Below are 18,647 nucleotides of genomic sequence, written 5' to 3'. Positions count from 1 at the left end.
ATCATAAACACACAGATTACTATTTTTCCATTTAATTTATTGTTTAGTAAAAATTATTTATTTAGGTTGGATCGGTCCCCTATATAAGGACCAATATTTTTTTAATGCAGTAGAAATTTTTTTAATATATAGGTGTTGGAGGCAAGGTGACACTTATAAATTGGATATCACACTCAGTGAGACACCATTTATCATGTACTAGCACTGAACATGGTGTGATCTCTAGTAATTGCATGTGAGATCACATATTAGACCCCATTTAATTTTGGATGGACAGTTTGGTATAGCTGAAATTCCAGTTTGGATGTAAATGCCTGATTTCTGCTCATGAATTTGTTACGATATGAAATGTTAAATTAACCTAAATTATTAATTTCACTGACAGTCTTCTAACTTTGTGTCCTTGGATTTTTTAAAAAGATTTTTTTCTTTACTCATTGAAAATTGAGAGAGAAAGGAAAAGAAACTTAAGATGGTCATGGCACGTGTTGTCCGAGTTCCACGCTACAGACACAGGAGCTGCTCACCGTTCCCGGGCTGTGCACTGGAGGCTCCTCTTTCAGCCATGTTGTGGCCGTCAGGACCCCTGCTTCCACTTGGCCTTCCCTCTAGAGAATGCAAGTAACTGAGTAAAATACGGGGTAAAAACCAGATAAACAGCAGCAATGTACACTAAAACCTGGGGTTGGGAAAGGAAAACTGAGTGCAGCTTGCTTAGTTCTCCTATTTTTCAATTTGCTATAAGGACTCACATGCAGTTTACAGAACATTAAAATTCTCCTAAGTCGCAGGTAGTGGAGAGGCACAGCGGGAGCAGCAGGGCCTGGCACACACTCTCACTTCTTGCCTCAAAGCTGACTTTGCCAGAGTGAAGACGAGTACTGCTTTGCAGCCAGCTCCACAGAAACGTCACATGAGGCTGGGGGGAGACTGAGAAATGCCATGGATTTGCTCAATAATGATACATAAGTACCTAATAGTAACCATGTCTATGCAATATTTATAGGAAGCACATAATATCAACATTTCAAACACCACAGATAATGTGGAGTGTTGGGAACTGCACAATCTAGTCTATATTGCTAGTATATTTATTTATTATTCATATTCATTTAAACACTTTCACTGATTCCTTCTGCATAGTAGGCATCAAAATGAAAAAGTCCATCTAATATGAAACTAAAAAACTCTTTAATTATATAACAGGCTTGCTACATCTTTTGGGAAACTATTTAAGTTCTTAAAACTTTTGGTATACCATTTAGCAGAGGTATTAATGGCCTAGATTGTAGAATATTAAATTCTCCTTTAAAAGGAAACCAGCTTATTTCTCTTTTTAAGGCTTTCTTTGTTACCGGGAAAAGGCACAGTGGTACTGCCAGGCCAGTTACCAATGCCCGATTCAGGGGGACACGGACACACCAATGGTCCCAGCTGCTTGGTATTTGGGCAACAACTGGGCATCTCCTCCGCAGAACCAGAGAATTACAAAGAGCTCCTGAGCTGCCATGAGGTCCCTTCTCCCGGGGCCTTGGGACGACCACGGGCCGGGGTGGGCAGTCTCCTTCCCGGTCCTGCCTGTATCTCCTCAGTGGAAGCCCAGGGGCTGCGACAGATGCAACCGACAGTGCCAGCAGCCGTCAAGCTGCCAGGACCCCGCTGACAGGGGGCGGCTACTCTGGTCTGAGCACCCTGGAGTCAGGCTCGTCTCAGACCCCATACCGGACCCGTCAGCAGCCAGTTGCTGCCCCCGAGTCCTCGCCCTTCTCCACTGCCACTCCGGCCCAGACCACCATACCCAGCTGGACTGCCACAGTGTCCTCCCCGGTGCCCTGCCTCTGCTCAGTACTACAGCCTAAGTCCCTGGGTTCAGTCCGGGGAACAGAGCAGACCGCGTCTCTGTTCGCTCAGAAGCCTCTGGGCTGTAAGTTGAGAACAGCAGTAAGAGTCCGAGGCGCACGGCCAGCCTGCTTGCCCGGAGCGCTCCGCGCACAGCCCTTTCGGCAGCGGCAGCCCTCAAACCCGTGCCCGCCTCCAGGGAGAACCCCGTGTGCCAGAACGGGGGGGCATTTCACGGCATGCCATACTGTAAGTTCTGTCTCAAAGTCACAGCCACAGTTCCGCATGATGGGGCTTCCTGTCGTCTCTCTGTCACCACCTTTTGCTCTCTTGATCTTCACTCCGGCCATTCTGGCCTCCCTGCCATTTCAAAATTGTGCTGGGCAGGCTCCTCTGTGGAAGCAAATCTCCCCCTCGTCTCTCCAAAGAACCAAGGCCACTTCACAGCGAGCACTTCCCCGGCCACTCCACCTACGACTACAATGCTGACAGCCTCTCTATGTCTCCTGTCTGCGCTGTTCTATACTGAGATATAATTCACACAAACACTGTGTACACGCAGGGTGTGCGCTGCTGATTTGACACACTTGTATACTGCAATATGTAACCACCTGAGCTTTAGGGGACACCTTTGTCACATAATTATCACTTCGTTTTTGTGGTGAGATCATGTAAGATCTACTCCCTCAGCAATTATATATATATATATAATACAGTTTATAATATAGTACTGCCGGCTATAATCACTACACTGTGCATTAGATCTCCAGAACTTATCTTCTACCTGTTCCATTTCTATCCTTAGAACCTATCATCGTCATATACTATATGCTTCACTTATTTTTTATTACTTGTCTCCCCCAAACAGACTATACATTTTTTGTTGGGTAGGATTTTTATTCATTTCTCTATGCCTAGCTCTGTGATGTACAGGACCTGATATTTAGCATATATTCAGAAAGTATTTGTGAAGTCAACTCTCAATATCTATCTCTAAAGGGAAACCATGATATAGACAACAGAAAGTCAATGCAAAATACAACTAAATTGCCCCAAGTCATCACATTAAAAGTGTTCTATAAATTCAAATTTCTATATCTTAAAACATTTTAAAAGGGGTTTTCTACAACCTTTAAAAACTAAAAATATAGTACAGGGAATAAAATACTTATTTTATAATATGTGCTTCCATTATACAGCACTTGGAACAATCATATTTTAAAACATCACCTGGCCAAAAACAGCATGCATTTAATGAGGCCTGAATAAAGTTGGATCCTCTTGGTAACAAATGAGCAATTTTAATTCAAAATTTCATCACTGAATGCTGATAGTATGCCTGGCAAGAACTTAAGTACTTTTTACTGCAAACAAAATATAAGATGTGGAGGGTCCTGCCACTAATAAACAACCCTGGAGGAAAAACAAGATACACTTAGGACAATGAGAGAGCAAGAGAACTTTCCGTATGACTTAACATACTGCTTACTTCACACTTTAACAGCGGAATAGGTGGCTGCTCTGACAAACTAGAGCACTGAACTATTTAATATATGGCAGAAGACAGGACAAGTCATACAGTGCTAATACGTTTTGTGGATAATGATCTCAGATTAGAAACATGAGTACAGGCTGGAGGTGGGGTGGTACTCTGAGATGGAGGCAGGATCTGAGGGGACCTGGAAGGCAAAAATGCTGCTAATTACAGAAGAGGAACTGGGGGAAGGAAGTCCGTGAAAACAGCAGCATATTCAATAGAAAAGACAGAGAAAGGGGACCTTTAAATGGGCCCCTCAATTTAGAATCAAATAGTTACTGTAACAGAGAAACTCAGCTGTGAACATAAGACATTGTATAATAGTCGTAATATTCATAGGACACAAATAATATATACCTTCTTCTTCCCCATCCATCAGTGATCACTTTGAAGTGCCACAGATCTTGCTTAACATGCTCACTAATGGTAGTGCTCATTATGTAAGTGTTCCCTTCCGCCTCCCATCACGATGGTGTAAGTTAGGGCAGGGACCAACTGTTCCTTGAACTGTTTTTAGGGTACTTACTAAATAAATGACCTACATGAAAGTTTTACTGAAAAGTCCTGGAAGTTAAGAGAAATATCCTTAAGTTTCCTAGGACTCAGTTCCCTCAGTTTTATGATAAGGAGGTTAACAAGGACAACAGTCCAGGACTTCATGATGCTCATGTCAACATCAACTAGAAAATAGGTTAATAGCCTTAGTATTCTGGTGTATTAAAGAATTTAAAAGATTTTTTCAAAGGATATAAATATCTTGTTTGAAGAATAAGAAACATCTGTATGCTGAGGATGAACACAAGTGGGAGAGTTTGAAATACTGGTGTGGAATTTTTATTGGGAACAGAAAACAAAAATCTCCATGAAACATGAGAGTGCATCTCAGGGAGTATTTGGTAACTTTTAATCAAAACACATTTACAATTTTTGTTTTATTTAGGAAAGTCTCTTTTTAGTTCTTGATTTCAACAGCTATTTTAAAAAATGATACATTTTTCTCTGCCAGTCTGAAAATGGCCCTGGAGGTCACACTATCTAGTATATGTGCATATCTAGTATATGTAGACATCTAGTGTGTGTGCATTATTTATTACTATATATGAGAAAAATCTTAGTTTAAAAGTACAATAATACACTAATGCATTTCTTATTTCTCTAAAAGTAGAAATTCTCAATACATGGCATTTTTTATAACAAAAACCAAACATTTCTCTGAAAAGGCACCAGAAATTATATTTCAAGATTCCTAAGGGAGAAAAATGTGTTTAAAATATTATTGAAAAGGTCAGAGAACAATTTCACACCTCCAGGATGTCCCTGGTAAGACAAGAGCCTTGGGACCGTAGTCTGAAGAGGTTACAGACCCCAAAGAGCTCTCCTCGATGCTGTTTTGATCCTTGAACTGCTTCAAAATATCGCTTGGCATTTTCGCTTCCAACTACCACACAGTGAAGTTGCTAAAACAGAAAAAACACAAGATATTTTTGAAGTGTTTGCTCCAACAATATGTCAGAATTTCCTGGCATTCCCCATATATACACAGCTTTAGCTGGAGCAGGCAGAATCTCCTTAGGGAGGAAATTTTATTTTCATTTCCCTGGCAGATGTTGCCATTATGGTGAAACGATAATAATCTGGCCAGTGTTACTGAAGAGGAGAACTGACATTCCCTATTTAATCTGTTTTCTACCAACTGAGTCAAGATTATATCTCCATGAAACACCCACCTGATATAATATGTCTAATAATAAAGGCATACATCTGAGTACGCATTTCTCCTTCCTAGACTATTATTACAATAGCAACTACTAAAACTGACAAAAATAACCACCATATAACCAAAATTAGATTATGATCTAAAATAATTGTATGCTAAACCTGTGGGTGTCAAAAACTCAATCACTGTTTAGAAACATTACATCTTTGAAACAATTTTGAATGCAGAAAGAACACTGACGTGGAACCTGTGAGGCCATATAACACTTTAGTATCAACATTAATGTGTTTTTATTTACTGGAAATTTTACTAAATATTATGTAAATACAATCTGATCAACCCCATGTATACTTTAAAATTTCTTGGCAGAAACAAAACAAATGCACAGAAGGGAAAATAACTTCAGCCTAATGTTGATGGAAGGATTAGTAAGAAGTAATACTCTTGTGATTATCATCAGAGTTGATTTGCACTGCAATACATCACTCAAGGCAATGAAAAGAATTCTTAATAATAGCTGCTATTTATTGAACACTTACTACATGTGTGCCATTTTTACATTCTTGCATTTAATTCCTACAACCCTAAAAGATATCATCTCCCTTTTGGAAGGAACTTAAGTTTAGAGAAATTGCTCATTAGATGCCCAGCGTGGAAGTTATTTCTAGAAATATTCTTGGGTTTGGCTGAATGCAAAATTTACACTGTAACATCTCTCACGTCCAGAACATCCCTCTCAAAACAAGACCCTTGGGGCCTCAGTTTGAAGAAGTCATGGATCAACATACTGACCTGATCAGGTCTGATAGCAGTGTCCCAGAAACATGAGCTATAGTCCTGGAAATATGGAACCACAATAGCAATTAATGTACCTGACGGCCCAGGCACCTGGTGGCTCTGCCCTTGCTGGTGCCACCTTCAGCACTGTGCTGTCAGACTGCAGGGACTAGACAGAATGACCAAGTGATGGGTGGGCATTCATCTGAATCTCTGTAAGTTTCCTACGACAGCTTTACCACAAAACTAACAAAAGGCACCTCATTTTGTATTTATAATCTTTCCCAAAATGGCTTCAGTAAAAGTGAAGGCCAGATGCATCCACCTGTAAACTAACTATAGAAAAACATTAGAATTCAAAAGAGTAGAGAAAAAAATCAGGAATTGGGAAATGTAGCTTAAGAAAAACTCATACAAGGATACGAATGCTTGCATTTCTTCTCAACAACTTACAAGATATGCAAGATGTAAAAAGAAAAGCAGGAATGGTCACATGTTAAGATCTCATGAGCACTTCCTCCGCCTTCACGGCTGGTAGTGTGGCACCTTTGTATCATTCTCCAGACCTGCTTCTGCCCTAGGAATCTCTTCCTCTTTCTCTGAGCCTCCTGCCCATCCCCTCCCTTTATAAATATCATTGTGATTACTTGGGGCCCACCCAGATAATCCAGGAGACATTGCCAGGAAAATGGGTGAAATCTGGATGGGTTCTGGGATCACAAAGTATATTAATGTTTGTTTCTTGATTTGGAGTCAGGAGGGAAAAAAGAAGTTTCAGAACAAACGTAAAATGGAGTGTTTTATAATGCATAAGACTTTTTATGTGTACATGTAAAAAACAGTGTCCTTGTTTTGGGGAAATATACACAAGAGGACTTAGAGGTGATAAATCTGTAACTTTCTCTCAAATAGTTCAGAAAAGGAATAAATAAAGATCATGTCTGAGAGAAAGATACAGCAGATGTGGTGAAATATGAACAGCTGGGGAATCTGGGTGAGTTAATTGGGAGTTCTTCATGCTGTTCTTGAAACTCTTCTGTAAAAACGATTTTTAAATGAATTATATTTTTACAAATTTAATTTACATTTAAATTCTCTCTATATAATTTCACATACATTTTAAAGATGAATTTCTGAATGTCAAACTTTAGATTACATGCAATGCTCCAAATATTTAAGGAGTCAGTTGCCATATAAGTCACGGTTTCATTTTTAAAAAGTATAAACTATCTGAATGCACTATCACCAAATGCCAACAAAAACGTCAAAGTTAAAGTCCCTGTTGAACAGTACAGATCACCATCAGTATAACCCACACTGTAATGTTTATGCGTATCCTTCTAGATTTTTCTCAATGTACTTAGAGCTATTTACATATACATAAATAGTTTTATATATAAATACAGTTGATATACTTGTTCTGCAAGTTTTTTGCCCCACTTAAAAATGTCTTAGAGATCTTGCCACATCAGTACATTTGCTCTATAATCTTTTTTTTTTTTGCTGCTGCAGAGTATCCTATAATATGCATTTGTCAGAATTTATGCTATCATTCCATTACTTCTGGACTTTTAGGCTATTTCTTTTTTCACTTTTTCAACAAATATGAACAGTACTGCATGTGAGTCCTTGCCATCCTTCACTATGTGTATGTGAGAGAGGAGGAAGGTGCTGTTTTAAAATGCTGTTAAATTAGCTCTAAAATAAGTGTACCGAGTGTATTTTGTATTCTAAAAAATAGTATATGAGTACCTCTTTACAAATATCACCCCAACAAGAAATGGCACCAATCTCCCCACCTTCCTAAAAAAAGACCCCTCAAAACAAGTCTTTTATAGAATCTGCAGAATGTTATTTTGTATTTCTGAAGTATGAATGTGATTATCTTTTCACATACGTGTCAACCATTTGTACTTTTTCCCTCAGTAAATGCCTAATCATAGTCTTTTTGCTGGTTTGTGGGAGTTCCTTATATACTGTACATGCTAATCCTTCATTATATTTATGGCAAATACTTCCTTCTAGTCTTAATTTAGCTTGTAGTTCTTTTGTCATACAGAAGTTTCATAGAAAAATATAGTCAATTATATGACATTTGCATTAGAGGATGTATTAGTTTCTTAAAGATGCTGTAATAAAGTACCACAAACTGGGTGGCTTAAAACAGAAACTTATTTTCTCACACTTCTGCAGACTAAAAATCTGAGATCAAGGTGTCAGCAGGGCCATGCTAGCTATGGTCCTGTGAAGATTTTAAGGGAAGGTCCTTTCTAGTGTCCAGTGGTTGCTGGCAATCCTTGGTATTCTTTGGTTTGCAGCTGAATTCCAGTAATATGGTGTTTCCCCTCTGGTCCATATCCACAGGATGTCAGGCATTGGGTCAGGGCCCACCCTCATCTAATATGACCTCACCTTGGCTACATCTGCAAAGACCCTACTTCCAAATAAGAGCCCATTCACAGGCACCAGGGTCAAGGACTTCAACACATTGAAAAAAAAGTTTTCTTGGCTGGTGGGAGGAGTACAATTCAACTTTTAAGAGAGGCTTTGTCAAAGATTTTACATTTATGTTCATGAGAGATTTTGATTTATAATTTTCTGTTCTTATAATACATTTGTCCAGTCTTGGAATCAGGACTTTCCCATCTTTCTAAAGTAAGTTGGAAGTGTTTCCTCCTCTTTTCAAAAAGATTATTAAATGTTTGACAGAATCCACTGCTGAAGTGATATAGACTAGGATTTTTGTGAGAAAGTTTTGCATTAAAAATTCACATATTTCCTTGCCAATACAATGCTATCATTTTCCCTCATTTGAATTAACTACTCCTAAGTGTCCTTCCATAAATATACTAGTGAATATATCTTATTCACGAGTAAGAAATAAGATGTCTATCTAATTCTCATATTATGGTAGGTAATGTTTTTTTCTCTCTAGAAAGTATCTCTAAACATTTTATGGATTTTTCACTTTATCCTTGGTGTTTCAAAATTATAGAAAGACAGTGTAAGTGTGGCTCTACTTTCATTTATCCTGTTTAACACTCAGTGGGTCCACATAATCTGGACTCTTTTTCATTTTCCTTCATGTTTATTCCTTTATTTGGGGTTTCTTCCCTTCTTTCCCTTCTGTTTCCTTTTTCAGCTACAAGGCTGATATTAGAACTTCTAGATTTAGCCTTCATTTCCCCTAACTTTTCTTACATGTGTTCTTGTTTTGTGATCTAGAAGAATTGCTTGGCTCTTTTAGATGAAAACTTAGCTCTTTGCTACTTAAATGTGAGCCACTTAGGGAAGATTCAGCTGTACAGTTTGGTAGGCACAAATAAAGGTAAGATGGCAAATGTTTCTATTGTTTCTAGAACCCTACAACTTCACTTATCTTTTGAAAAATATTGTTCATATTTCCTTAAAAATCTCTTCTACTCTTTTCTATTCTGTTTTCGCTTGCTAATTCTGTGGTTTTTTTTTTTTTTGAGAGCCTGTATTAGTTCTTATGGCTCTTGTTAACAAATTATCATAAACTTGATGCCTCAAAACAACAGGAATTTTGAAACCCTGTGCTGAAATCAAGGTTTGGCAGAGCAGTGATCTCTCCAGAGGCTCAAAGGGAGAACTTAGTCCTTGCCTCTTTCCGCTGTTAGTGGCTGCTGGCATTCCATTGCTTTAACCACACCACTCAGATCTCTCTACTTCTGTGGCTTTACTGTCTTCTTATTTGTCTGTGTCAGAGTTCCCTGCTTCTTTCTTACAAGGACACTTCTCATTTAGGGCCCACCTGAATAATTCAGATTAATCGCCCCATCTCAAAACACTTAATCTAGTATTACCCACAAAAACCCTTTTTTTCCCCCACAAAAAGTAACATTTACAGGTTCCAGAGATTAGGACCTAATATCTTTAAGGACCATTTTCATAGTGTTTATTTTCCTAAACTGTTCAATAATTATTTTTCATTGGTTATGCATCTGTCTTCAAATACCTTACATGCTGATTTCAACATACTGCATTGATTATTCAAAGTGAGGGGAAGGTGTAATTATTTAATCTTCTGGGCAATGGGAGGGGCTTTCTTCTCAATTTTACAAAACTCTGGAGCTCTGTCTTGCTTCTTTTCTTCTAGTATTTCTACTTATTGTTTCTACTTGTGAGCAGACACTTCTGTTGGATGTAATTTGGTAGAACTGGGGTAAAACTGTAATGGTTAAACCACCTTGTTAAGATCATCAATGATGCCCTAAAGAGGGGGCACGACACTCTCCTGAGGCGCCTTTCTTTTTCAGTATCTGCTGCCTCTAAACTGAGAATATCCAGTTTAGCTTGGTTCCTTCAATCTGATTTAAAATGCCTTTTGTTTTTCAGGGTTCCTTATAACTTCTGGGCCACAGAGAGAACTCTTCTTGTTTTCCAACATTTTTATAGGGTTTTTTTTTAAACATCATTTTTTGGATTTTTTTCCCTAAGAGATTTGAAGAACACTTGGGAGCTACATTGTATATGATGAACACTCTGAACTCGGTTCAAACTCCAATCAATCTCTAAGTCACACTTAGTGCATTTTTCTCACATGACTGCCATCTTATCTTTATTTGTGCCTACCAAGTTGTATGGCTGAATCTTCCCTAAGTGGCTCACATTTAAAAAATATTTTAATAAGAAACTAGATTGTGTAATTTTCTGAAAACTTAATTACCCTCAATTTCTGAAGCCTTTTTATTATATATTATATAACGTGCATTTTATTTCATTGAGTCAGATGAACAAAAGGGAAATGTATATAGTAATGGGATTGAGAAAAATTATTGCATGATTGAGAGGAAAGACTCTTACTTATAACAAGTCTATGACAGTATTCTAAAGAACTGTTCCTAAGATGAAAAAAAAAACTTCCTGCTTTTTTCCAAGTTTGGTTAAATTCTGTAAAAAGTAATTTTCAAGTAGTGTGCTATATACCAAAGATGGCAAAGATGAAAGGTTTCTTACAAAGCTAAATGCTTTAAGAAAAAACAATAACTGCTGTTGCAATTCTATCTTTAGAATTAAGAAAAAAGCATAAGTTTAAGACTGGATCATTCTTAGGTTAAATACCACCACATGCGGCAGATGTTTGCTCTTAAATAGATGCCAACTAAATATATAGGGAGTAATTCAAATTTAACATTTATAATTAAACTTGAACCTTATTCCAGATCTTCTGAAGTGAGTAGTTATAAATTAAACTTGGTTTATTTAGAGGCATAAATGGACTAGCATTTGATACCCTAGGAGTATTAAAGAGTTAATGTAATGTTAGATGAACACTAAAACCACACAGCACAGTAGTCAGGGCCGTTGAGTTCTATCTATAAGGCCATTACTAGAGTGTCCATGGGTCCCAGTTTCATTATGTACAACACGAAACAGGTGCACTAGATATCTCTAAGGCACTTCTATATTTTTCATGTCACAGCGCATATAGAAAATGGTAACATATGAACATGTACCTGGAGACTTAAGGCTGGAAGCTGATTTAGATAACCCTGCTGCCCAGATAGCTGTGGGATCAATGTCTCAGAGCCACTGCACCCCAACTGTGGTGTACAGTAATGTCTTGGCCCACAGCTTGGGGAGCTGTAACTATGCCACTCAAATTGTGGTCTGTAGGCTAGTAGTGCTGGCACTCCTGGAAGCTTGTCAAAAATGCAGAATCTTGCACTCCACCCAAACCTACTAAATCAGAATCTATATTTTAAAGATCCCTAGGTGATTCAAATGCGCATTAAAGTTTAAGAAGTACTGGTCTAAGAAACTTTCAGCTCTAAAATTCAATGAACCTAAGAATTAATGTTTTATAGAAGTATATTCTAGAGTGTATTTCATAATTTTATTATATTTCATATTATAAATAGTTAGAATAAAATTAAAAACATACTTTTATACAAGTTTGTTCCTAAGCCTTGAAAACAAATGTTTACTTTCTTTTAATTAAAGTATAGTTAACATACAATATTATATTTATTTCAAGTGTATGACATGGTGATTCAACATTAATAGACATTACAAGTGGTCACCACGATAAATGTAGCTATGTCGTGATGATACACAGTTGTCAAGTGTTATTAGCTGTATTTCCTATGCTGTATGTTACATCCTTTTTTTAATAACTGCAAGTTTGTTCCTTTTAATCCCCTTAAATGTTTACTTCTTCATAAAACGGAGGGAAATATATTTACCTGCTTGTACACCTGTCGTAAGTACATGATCTCCTCCACAGTTCCCAAGGATATCAGCCTAAGCACTTTGACATCCCTGCATTGCCCAATTCTATAGGCTCTGCAAAAAGACAAAAAGCAAGAGCAACAGAAATCAAGTGAAATAATTTTGGTTCAGGAGGTGGCTTCTGGACATAACAGGCTAATTTGCTTTGCTTTGCATGCAGCACAGTATTATGTGTATCATAATGGGGGTGATCTTAATAACACTATGTATTATAAGCTGCATATAACTATCAAGCAAATAGTAATGGATAATTTAAATCTCTATAGTTTAAATCCATATCTGACTTGCTTGAATGCCCATAGAGTCTAACAAGATGTCTTTTAAACACTAAATGATCAACAAGTATTTTTTATTTTTATTTTTGTAACATTGAAAAGCAAATGAAATTTCTCCATTAGTTAAAATATCTCCCAAAACTGGGTCTAATAACCATATGAAGTTATAGATTTCTGACTATTATTTCAGTTTCTTCTACGATTATTTGAGTATATTTTTATACTTTATCTTTAGACAATCTTAATCACTTACATTCTTCTAGAAAAAGGCCTTTTTCATGTAGATTTCCAAATGTATTTGTATAAACCTGAACATAAAAATGTTACATTATAAATAAAAAGGTAGTATTTATATGGCCTTTTCACTTCCTAAGCTTTTCTGTGTATCTGCCTTTTTAATTCAGATTAGACTTCTCAAAAGTTTGTTTTACTCTTTTCAATGATTTAAAATTGTTTTTGTTTTTAATAACTTTACACAATTTCTTGTACTTTCCCTATATTTACTTTGTTGCTCTTTTTCTAATTTTCTAAACGATACCCTTTTTTTCACTTACTTTCAGTCTTTCTGAGAAATAAATGCAAAACTCTAACATCAGAACTTAAATAGTGATTCACAGTGATTTCATTTTTTTAAATAGTTTTCTTTCTGTCGAATTTAATCAATTCTTCTCTCTTGACTTCCTCTTTATTGTGGTAAAATATACATAAATTTAAAACTTAATCATTTTTACCATTTTTAAAGGTACAGCTCAGTGACTGTAAATACACTCACACTGTTGTGACACCATACCATTGAACCATCATGACTATCCATTTACATGTTTTCCATCTTTCCCAGCTGAAACACTACGTGTGAAACAGTAACTCCCATTCCCAGCCACAGCCCCTGGCGACCACCATCCTACTTCCTGCCTCTGTGAACCTGACAGGCCTAGTAGGTACAGCATATTAGTGAGATCATATAGTATTTGTCCTTTTGTGCTGAAAACACGCATCCTTTCCTTATTGCTGTTCTTAGAGGAAAAACTTCCAATTTTTTACAATTGAGTATGATGTCATCTATGGGTTTTTCATGAACAGCCTTTACAATGTTGAGGCTGTCTCCTTCTATCCATAGTTTGTTGTTTTTTTCAGTGTTGAATTTTGTCAAAAGCTTTTTCTGCATCAATTGAGATGTGATTCATTTTCCTTCTTTCTGTTAATGTGATGTATTACATTGACTAATTTTATAGAGTGTTGAACCATCCTAACATTCCAGTAATAAATCCAAGTTAGTCATTATATATCATTCTTTTAATATGTTGCTTAGTTAAGTTTGCTCATATTTTACTGAAGATTTTTACATTTATATTCATAAGGGATATTGACCTGTAGTTTCTTTTCTTATAGGATCTTTGCCTGGTTTTGGTGTCAAAGTCAGTCTGCCCTCAGAGAAGGAGTTAGGAAGCATCCCTCCTCTTCAAAATTTTGGAAGAGTTTGAGAAGAACTGGTGTTAATTCTTTGCATGTATTATAGATTTCACCAGTGAAGCCATCTGGTCTTGGACTTTTATTGAGAGGTTTTTCAATTACTGATTCAATTTCCTTAGTTATTGTACAGCTATTAAGACATTCTATTTCTTCATAATCCAATCTTGGTAGGTTATGTTTCCAGGTGTCCATTTCATTTAGGCTTTCAAACTTGTTGGCATACAGTTGTTCACAGTGCTCTCTTTTAATCCTTTACTTCTGTTTCTGCCAAAAACATCTTTGGAATTTCAATAAGGGTTGCACTGAATTTATAGATAGCTTTGAACAATATCAACATCTTAACAATACTAAATTCTCTGATTCATGAACTTAGGATGTTTTTCCATTTATATGAATCTTCTTTAATTTCTTTCAGCAATATATATACTATATATATAGTATATATATTGTGTATATATATATGTATATATATTTTTTGGTATCAATAATCCACAATTACATGAGGAATATTATGTTTACTAGACTCCCCCCATCAGCAAGTACCCCCCACAAACCCCATTTCAGTCACAGTCCATCAGCATAGTAAGATGCTGTAGAATCACTACTTGTCTTCTCTGTGTTGCACAGCCCTCCCTGTGCCCCCCCAAGTTATAAGTGCTAATTGTAATGCCCCCTTTTATCCCCCCACTTATCCCTCCCTTCCCACCCATTCTCCCCATTCCCTTTCCCTTTGGTAACTGTTAGTCCATTCTTGGGTTCTGTGATTCTGCGGCTGTTTTGTTCCTTCAATTTTTTGTTTGTTCTTATACTCCACATATGAGTGAAATCATTTGGTACTTGTCTTTCTCTGCCTGGCTTATTTCACTGAGCATAATACCCTCTAGCTCCATCCATGTTGTTGCAAATGGTAGGATTTGTTTTCTTCTTATGGCTGAATAATATTCCATTGTGTATATGTACCACCTCTTCTTTATCCATTCATCTACTGATGGACACTTAGGTGGCTTCCATTTCTTGGCTATTGTAAATAGTGCTGTGATAAACATATGTGATAAACATAGTGCATATGTCTTTTTCAAACGAGGCTGCTGCATTCTTAGGATAAATTCCTGGAAGTGGAATTCCTGGGTCAAATGGTATTTCTATTTTGAGCTTTTTGAGGAACCTCCATACTACTTTCCACTATGGTTGAACTAGTTTACATTCCTACCAGCAGTATAGGAGGGTTCCCTTTTCTCTACAACCTCGCCAACATTTGTTGTTGTTTGTCTTTTGGATGGTGGTGATCTTTACTGGTGTGAGGTGATATCTCACTGTGGTTTTAATTTGCATTTCTCTGATAACTAGCAATGTGGAGCATCTTTTCATGTGTCTGTTGGCCATCTGAATTTCTTCTTTGGAGAACTGTCTGCTTGGGTCCTCTGACCATTTTTTTAATTGAATTATTTGCTTTTTGTTTGTTGAGGTGTGTGAGCTCTTTATATATTTTGGATGTCAGGCCATTATCGGATCTGTCATTTATAAATATATTCTCCCATACTGTAGGATGCCTTTTTGTTCTACTGATGGTGTCCTTTGCTGTACAGAAGCTTTTCAGCTTCATATAGTCCCACTTGCTCATTTTTGCTTTTGTTTCCCTTGCCCGAGGAGATACGTTCATGAAGAAGTCACTCATGTTTATGTCCAAGAGATTTTTGCCTATGTTTTTTTCTAAGAGTTTTATGGTTTCATGACTTACATTCAGGTCTTTGACCCATTTTGAATTTACTTTTGTATATGGGGTTAGACAATGATCTAGTTTCATTCTCTTACATGTAGCTGTCCAGTTTTGCCAACATCAGCTGTTGAAGAGGCTGTCATTTCCCCATTGTATGTCCATGGCTCCTTTATCGTATATTAATTGACTGTATATGTTTGGGTTAATATCTGGACTCTCTATTCTGTTCCACTGGTCTGTGGGTCTGTTCTTGTGCCAGTACCAAATATTCTTGATTACTGTGGCTTTGTAGTGGAGCTTGAAGTTGGGAAGTGAGATGCCCCCTGCTTTATTCTTCCTTCTCAGGATTGCTTTGGCTATTCGGGGTCTTTTGTGGTTCCATATGAATTTTGAAACTATTTGTTCCAGTTCATTGAAGAATGTTGTTCGTATTTTGATAGGCATTGCATTGAATCTGTAGATTGCTTTAGGCAGGATGGCCATTTTGACAATATTAATTCTTCCTAGCCAAGACATGGAATGAGTTTCCATTTGTTAGTGTCCTCTTTAATTTCTCTTAAGAGTGTCTTGTAGTTTTCAGGGTATAGGTCTTAAACTTCTTTGGTTAGGTTTATTACTAGGTATTTTATTCTTTTTGATGCAATTGTGAATGGAATTGTTTTCCTGGTTTCTCTTTCTGTTAGTTCATCGTTAGTGTATAGGAAAGCAACCGATTTCTGTGTATTAATTTTGTATCCTGCAACTTTCTTTCAGCAATATTTTTTAGTTTGCAGTGTACAAGCTTTCTGCTTCCTTGTTTTATTCATAAGTTTTTTTATGCTATTGTTAAACAGAATTATTTTTAAAATTTTCCTTTCAGACTGTGTGTTGCTAGTATATGGAAATGCAACTGATTTTTGCATGTGGACTTTGTATCCTACAACTTTTCTGAATCAGTTTATTAGCTTGAACGGTTTTTATGTGTGGAATCTTTAGGGTTTTCTACATATAAGATCATGCCATCTGTGAACAAAGATAATTTTACTTCTTCCTTTCCAATCTGGATGCTTTTTATTTCTTTTTCTTACCTAACTGTTCTGGCTAGGACTTCCAGTACTATTCTGAACACGAGTGGTGAAAGTAGGCATCTTTGTTTTGTTCCTGATCCTAAAGGAAAGCATTCAGTCTTTCAACATTGATTATGATGTTATCTGCAGGTTTTTCACAAATGCATTTTATTATGTTGAGGTAGTTTCCTTCTATCCCTAGTCTGCTATCATGAAAGGGGGTTGAATTTTGTCAAATGCTTTTCCTGCATCATTTGCCATCCTTGCATTCCAGGATAAATCCCACTTGGTCATGGTATATAAACCATAATATGCTGTTGAATTTGGTTTGCTAATATTTTGCTGAGGATTTCTGCATCAATAGTCATTAGGAATTTTGGTTAGTAGTTTCTTTTCTTACAGTGTCTTTGCTTGGCTTTGGTATCAGGGCACTGCTGGCCTTACAGAATGAGTTAGGTAGTGCTCCTACATCTTTAATTTTTTGGAAGAGTTTGAAAAGGATTGGTATTAATTCTTCTTTAAATGTTTGGTAGAACTCACCAATGAATTCATCTGGTTCTGGTATTTTATTTGTGGCATTTTTTATTACTTCTTTCTAGTTATAGGTCTATTCATATTTTCTGTTTCTTTATGAATCAGTCTTGGTAAGCTATATATTTCTCAGAATTTATGCATTTCATCTAGTTATCCAATTTGTTCATGTATACTTGTTTATAGTACTGTATTATAATCCTTTCTATTTCTGAAAAACCAGTAGTAATATCCCTCTTTTCCTTCTGATTGTAGTTATTTCAGTCTCCTTTGTTTCTTAGTTAATCTAGCTAAAGATTTGTCAAGTTTGTTGATCTATTTGAAAAAATAACTCTTGGTTTCGTTCATCTTTTTCCTGTTGTTTTTTCTTTAGCCTGTATTTCATTTATCTATGCTCTAATCCTTTATTTCCTTCCTTTTGCTAGCTTTGAGTTTAGTTCTTCTTTTTCTAGTTCCTTAAGATATAAGGTTAGATTGATTTGAGACCCTTCTTTTTTAATGTATGCATTTACAGCTATAAATTTCTCTTTTAGCACTGCTTTCACTACATCGCATAAGTTATGGTATGGTGTGTTTTCATTTTCTTTTTCTCCTTGTGATTTCTTTTTTGACCCATTGGTTGCTTAAGAGTGTGTTGTTTAATTTCAACATATCTGTGAGTTTTCCTATTTCTTCTGCTGTTGATTTCTAGTTTCTCTCTATTGTGACTGGAGAAGAAATTGTACAATTTCAATCTTTTAGAATTTATTAACATGTTCTGTGGCCTAACATATGGTCTACCATGGAGAAGTTCTATGTGCACTTGAAAAAAAAATGTGTATTTTGCTGTTGCTAGAAAGGAGTTCTGTATATGACTGTTAGGTCCAATCTGTTTATAACATTGTTCAAGTCTTCTCTTTACTGATCTTCTGACTGGATGGTCTATCCATTATTGAACATGGGGCATTAAAGCCTCTACTACTATTGTACAGCTGTCTATTACTCTTTTCAATTATGTCAATACTCACTTTATATATTTTGGAGCTCAGAGGTTTGGTGCATTATAATTGTTAAAGCCTCTTGGCAAATTTATTCTTTTAACATTGTATAATATCCTTTTTCATCTCTTGTAACAGTTTTCAACTTAAAGTCTATTTTTTCTTAAATTAGTATAACCATTTCTGCTTTCTTTTAGTTACTATTTGCACAGAATATCTTTTTCCATCCTTTCTCTTTTAACCTCTGCATGTTCTCAGATTTGATATAAGTGTTTTACAGGCAGCATATAGTTGGGATACTGTTTTTTATTTTTTAATCCATACTGCCAATTTATGTCTTTTGATTGGGGAGTTTAATCTAAATAAAATGGAATTTGCCATTTTGTTTTCTGTATGTCTCATAACTATTTTGTCCCTCATTTCCTCCATTACTGCCTCCCTTTGCATTATGTGATTTTTAAAAGACACATTTTGATTCCTTTTTCATTTCCTTTTGTATGTAGTCT

At 36.3% G+C, this 18,647-nt stretch overlaps 1 protein-coding gene across 11 annotated transcripts in view; it reads right to left on the bottom strand.

Annotated features, from left to right (window-relative positions):
* Window positions 1–18,647, bottom strand: part of ERCC6L2 (ERCC excision repair 6 like 2) — a 216,916-nt gene that overhangs the window by 91,494 nt on the left and 106,775 nt on the right. For all 11 annotated transcript variants that reach the window (XM_036991135.2, XM_036991134.2, XM_073228784.1 and 8 more), the window contains 3 exons: window positions 12,080–12,179; window positions 4,681–4,833; window positions 528–608 (listed from right to left, as the gene is read on the bottom strand). In XM_036991135.2, the coding sequence (XP_036847030.2) occupies window positions 528–608; window positions 4,681–4,833; window positions 12,080–12,179 (334 nt within the window). The remainder of the gene's footprint in view (window positions 1–527; window positions 609–4,680; window positions 4,834–12,079; window positions 12,180–18,647) is intronic.

The sequence above is a fragment of the Manis javanica genome, chromosome 2 (genome assembly GCF_040802235.1).
Source record: "Manis javanica isolate MJ-LG chromosome 2, MJ_LKY, whole genome shotgun sequence".
Classification (NCBI taxonomy): domain Eukaryota; kingdom Metazoa; phylum Chordata; class Mammalia; order Pholidota; family Manidae; genus Manis; species Manis javanica.
The sequence above is the reverse complement of the archived record's forward strand: the minus strand, read 5'-3'. Positions and strand labels throughout refer to the sequence as shown.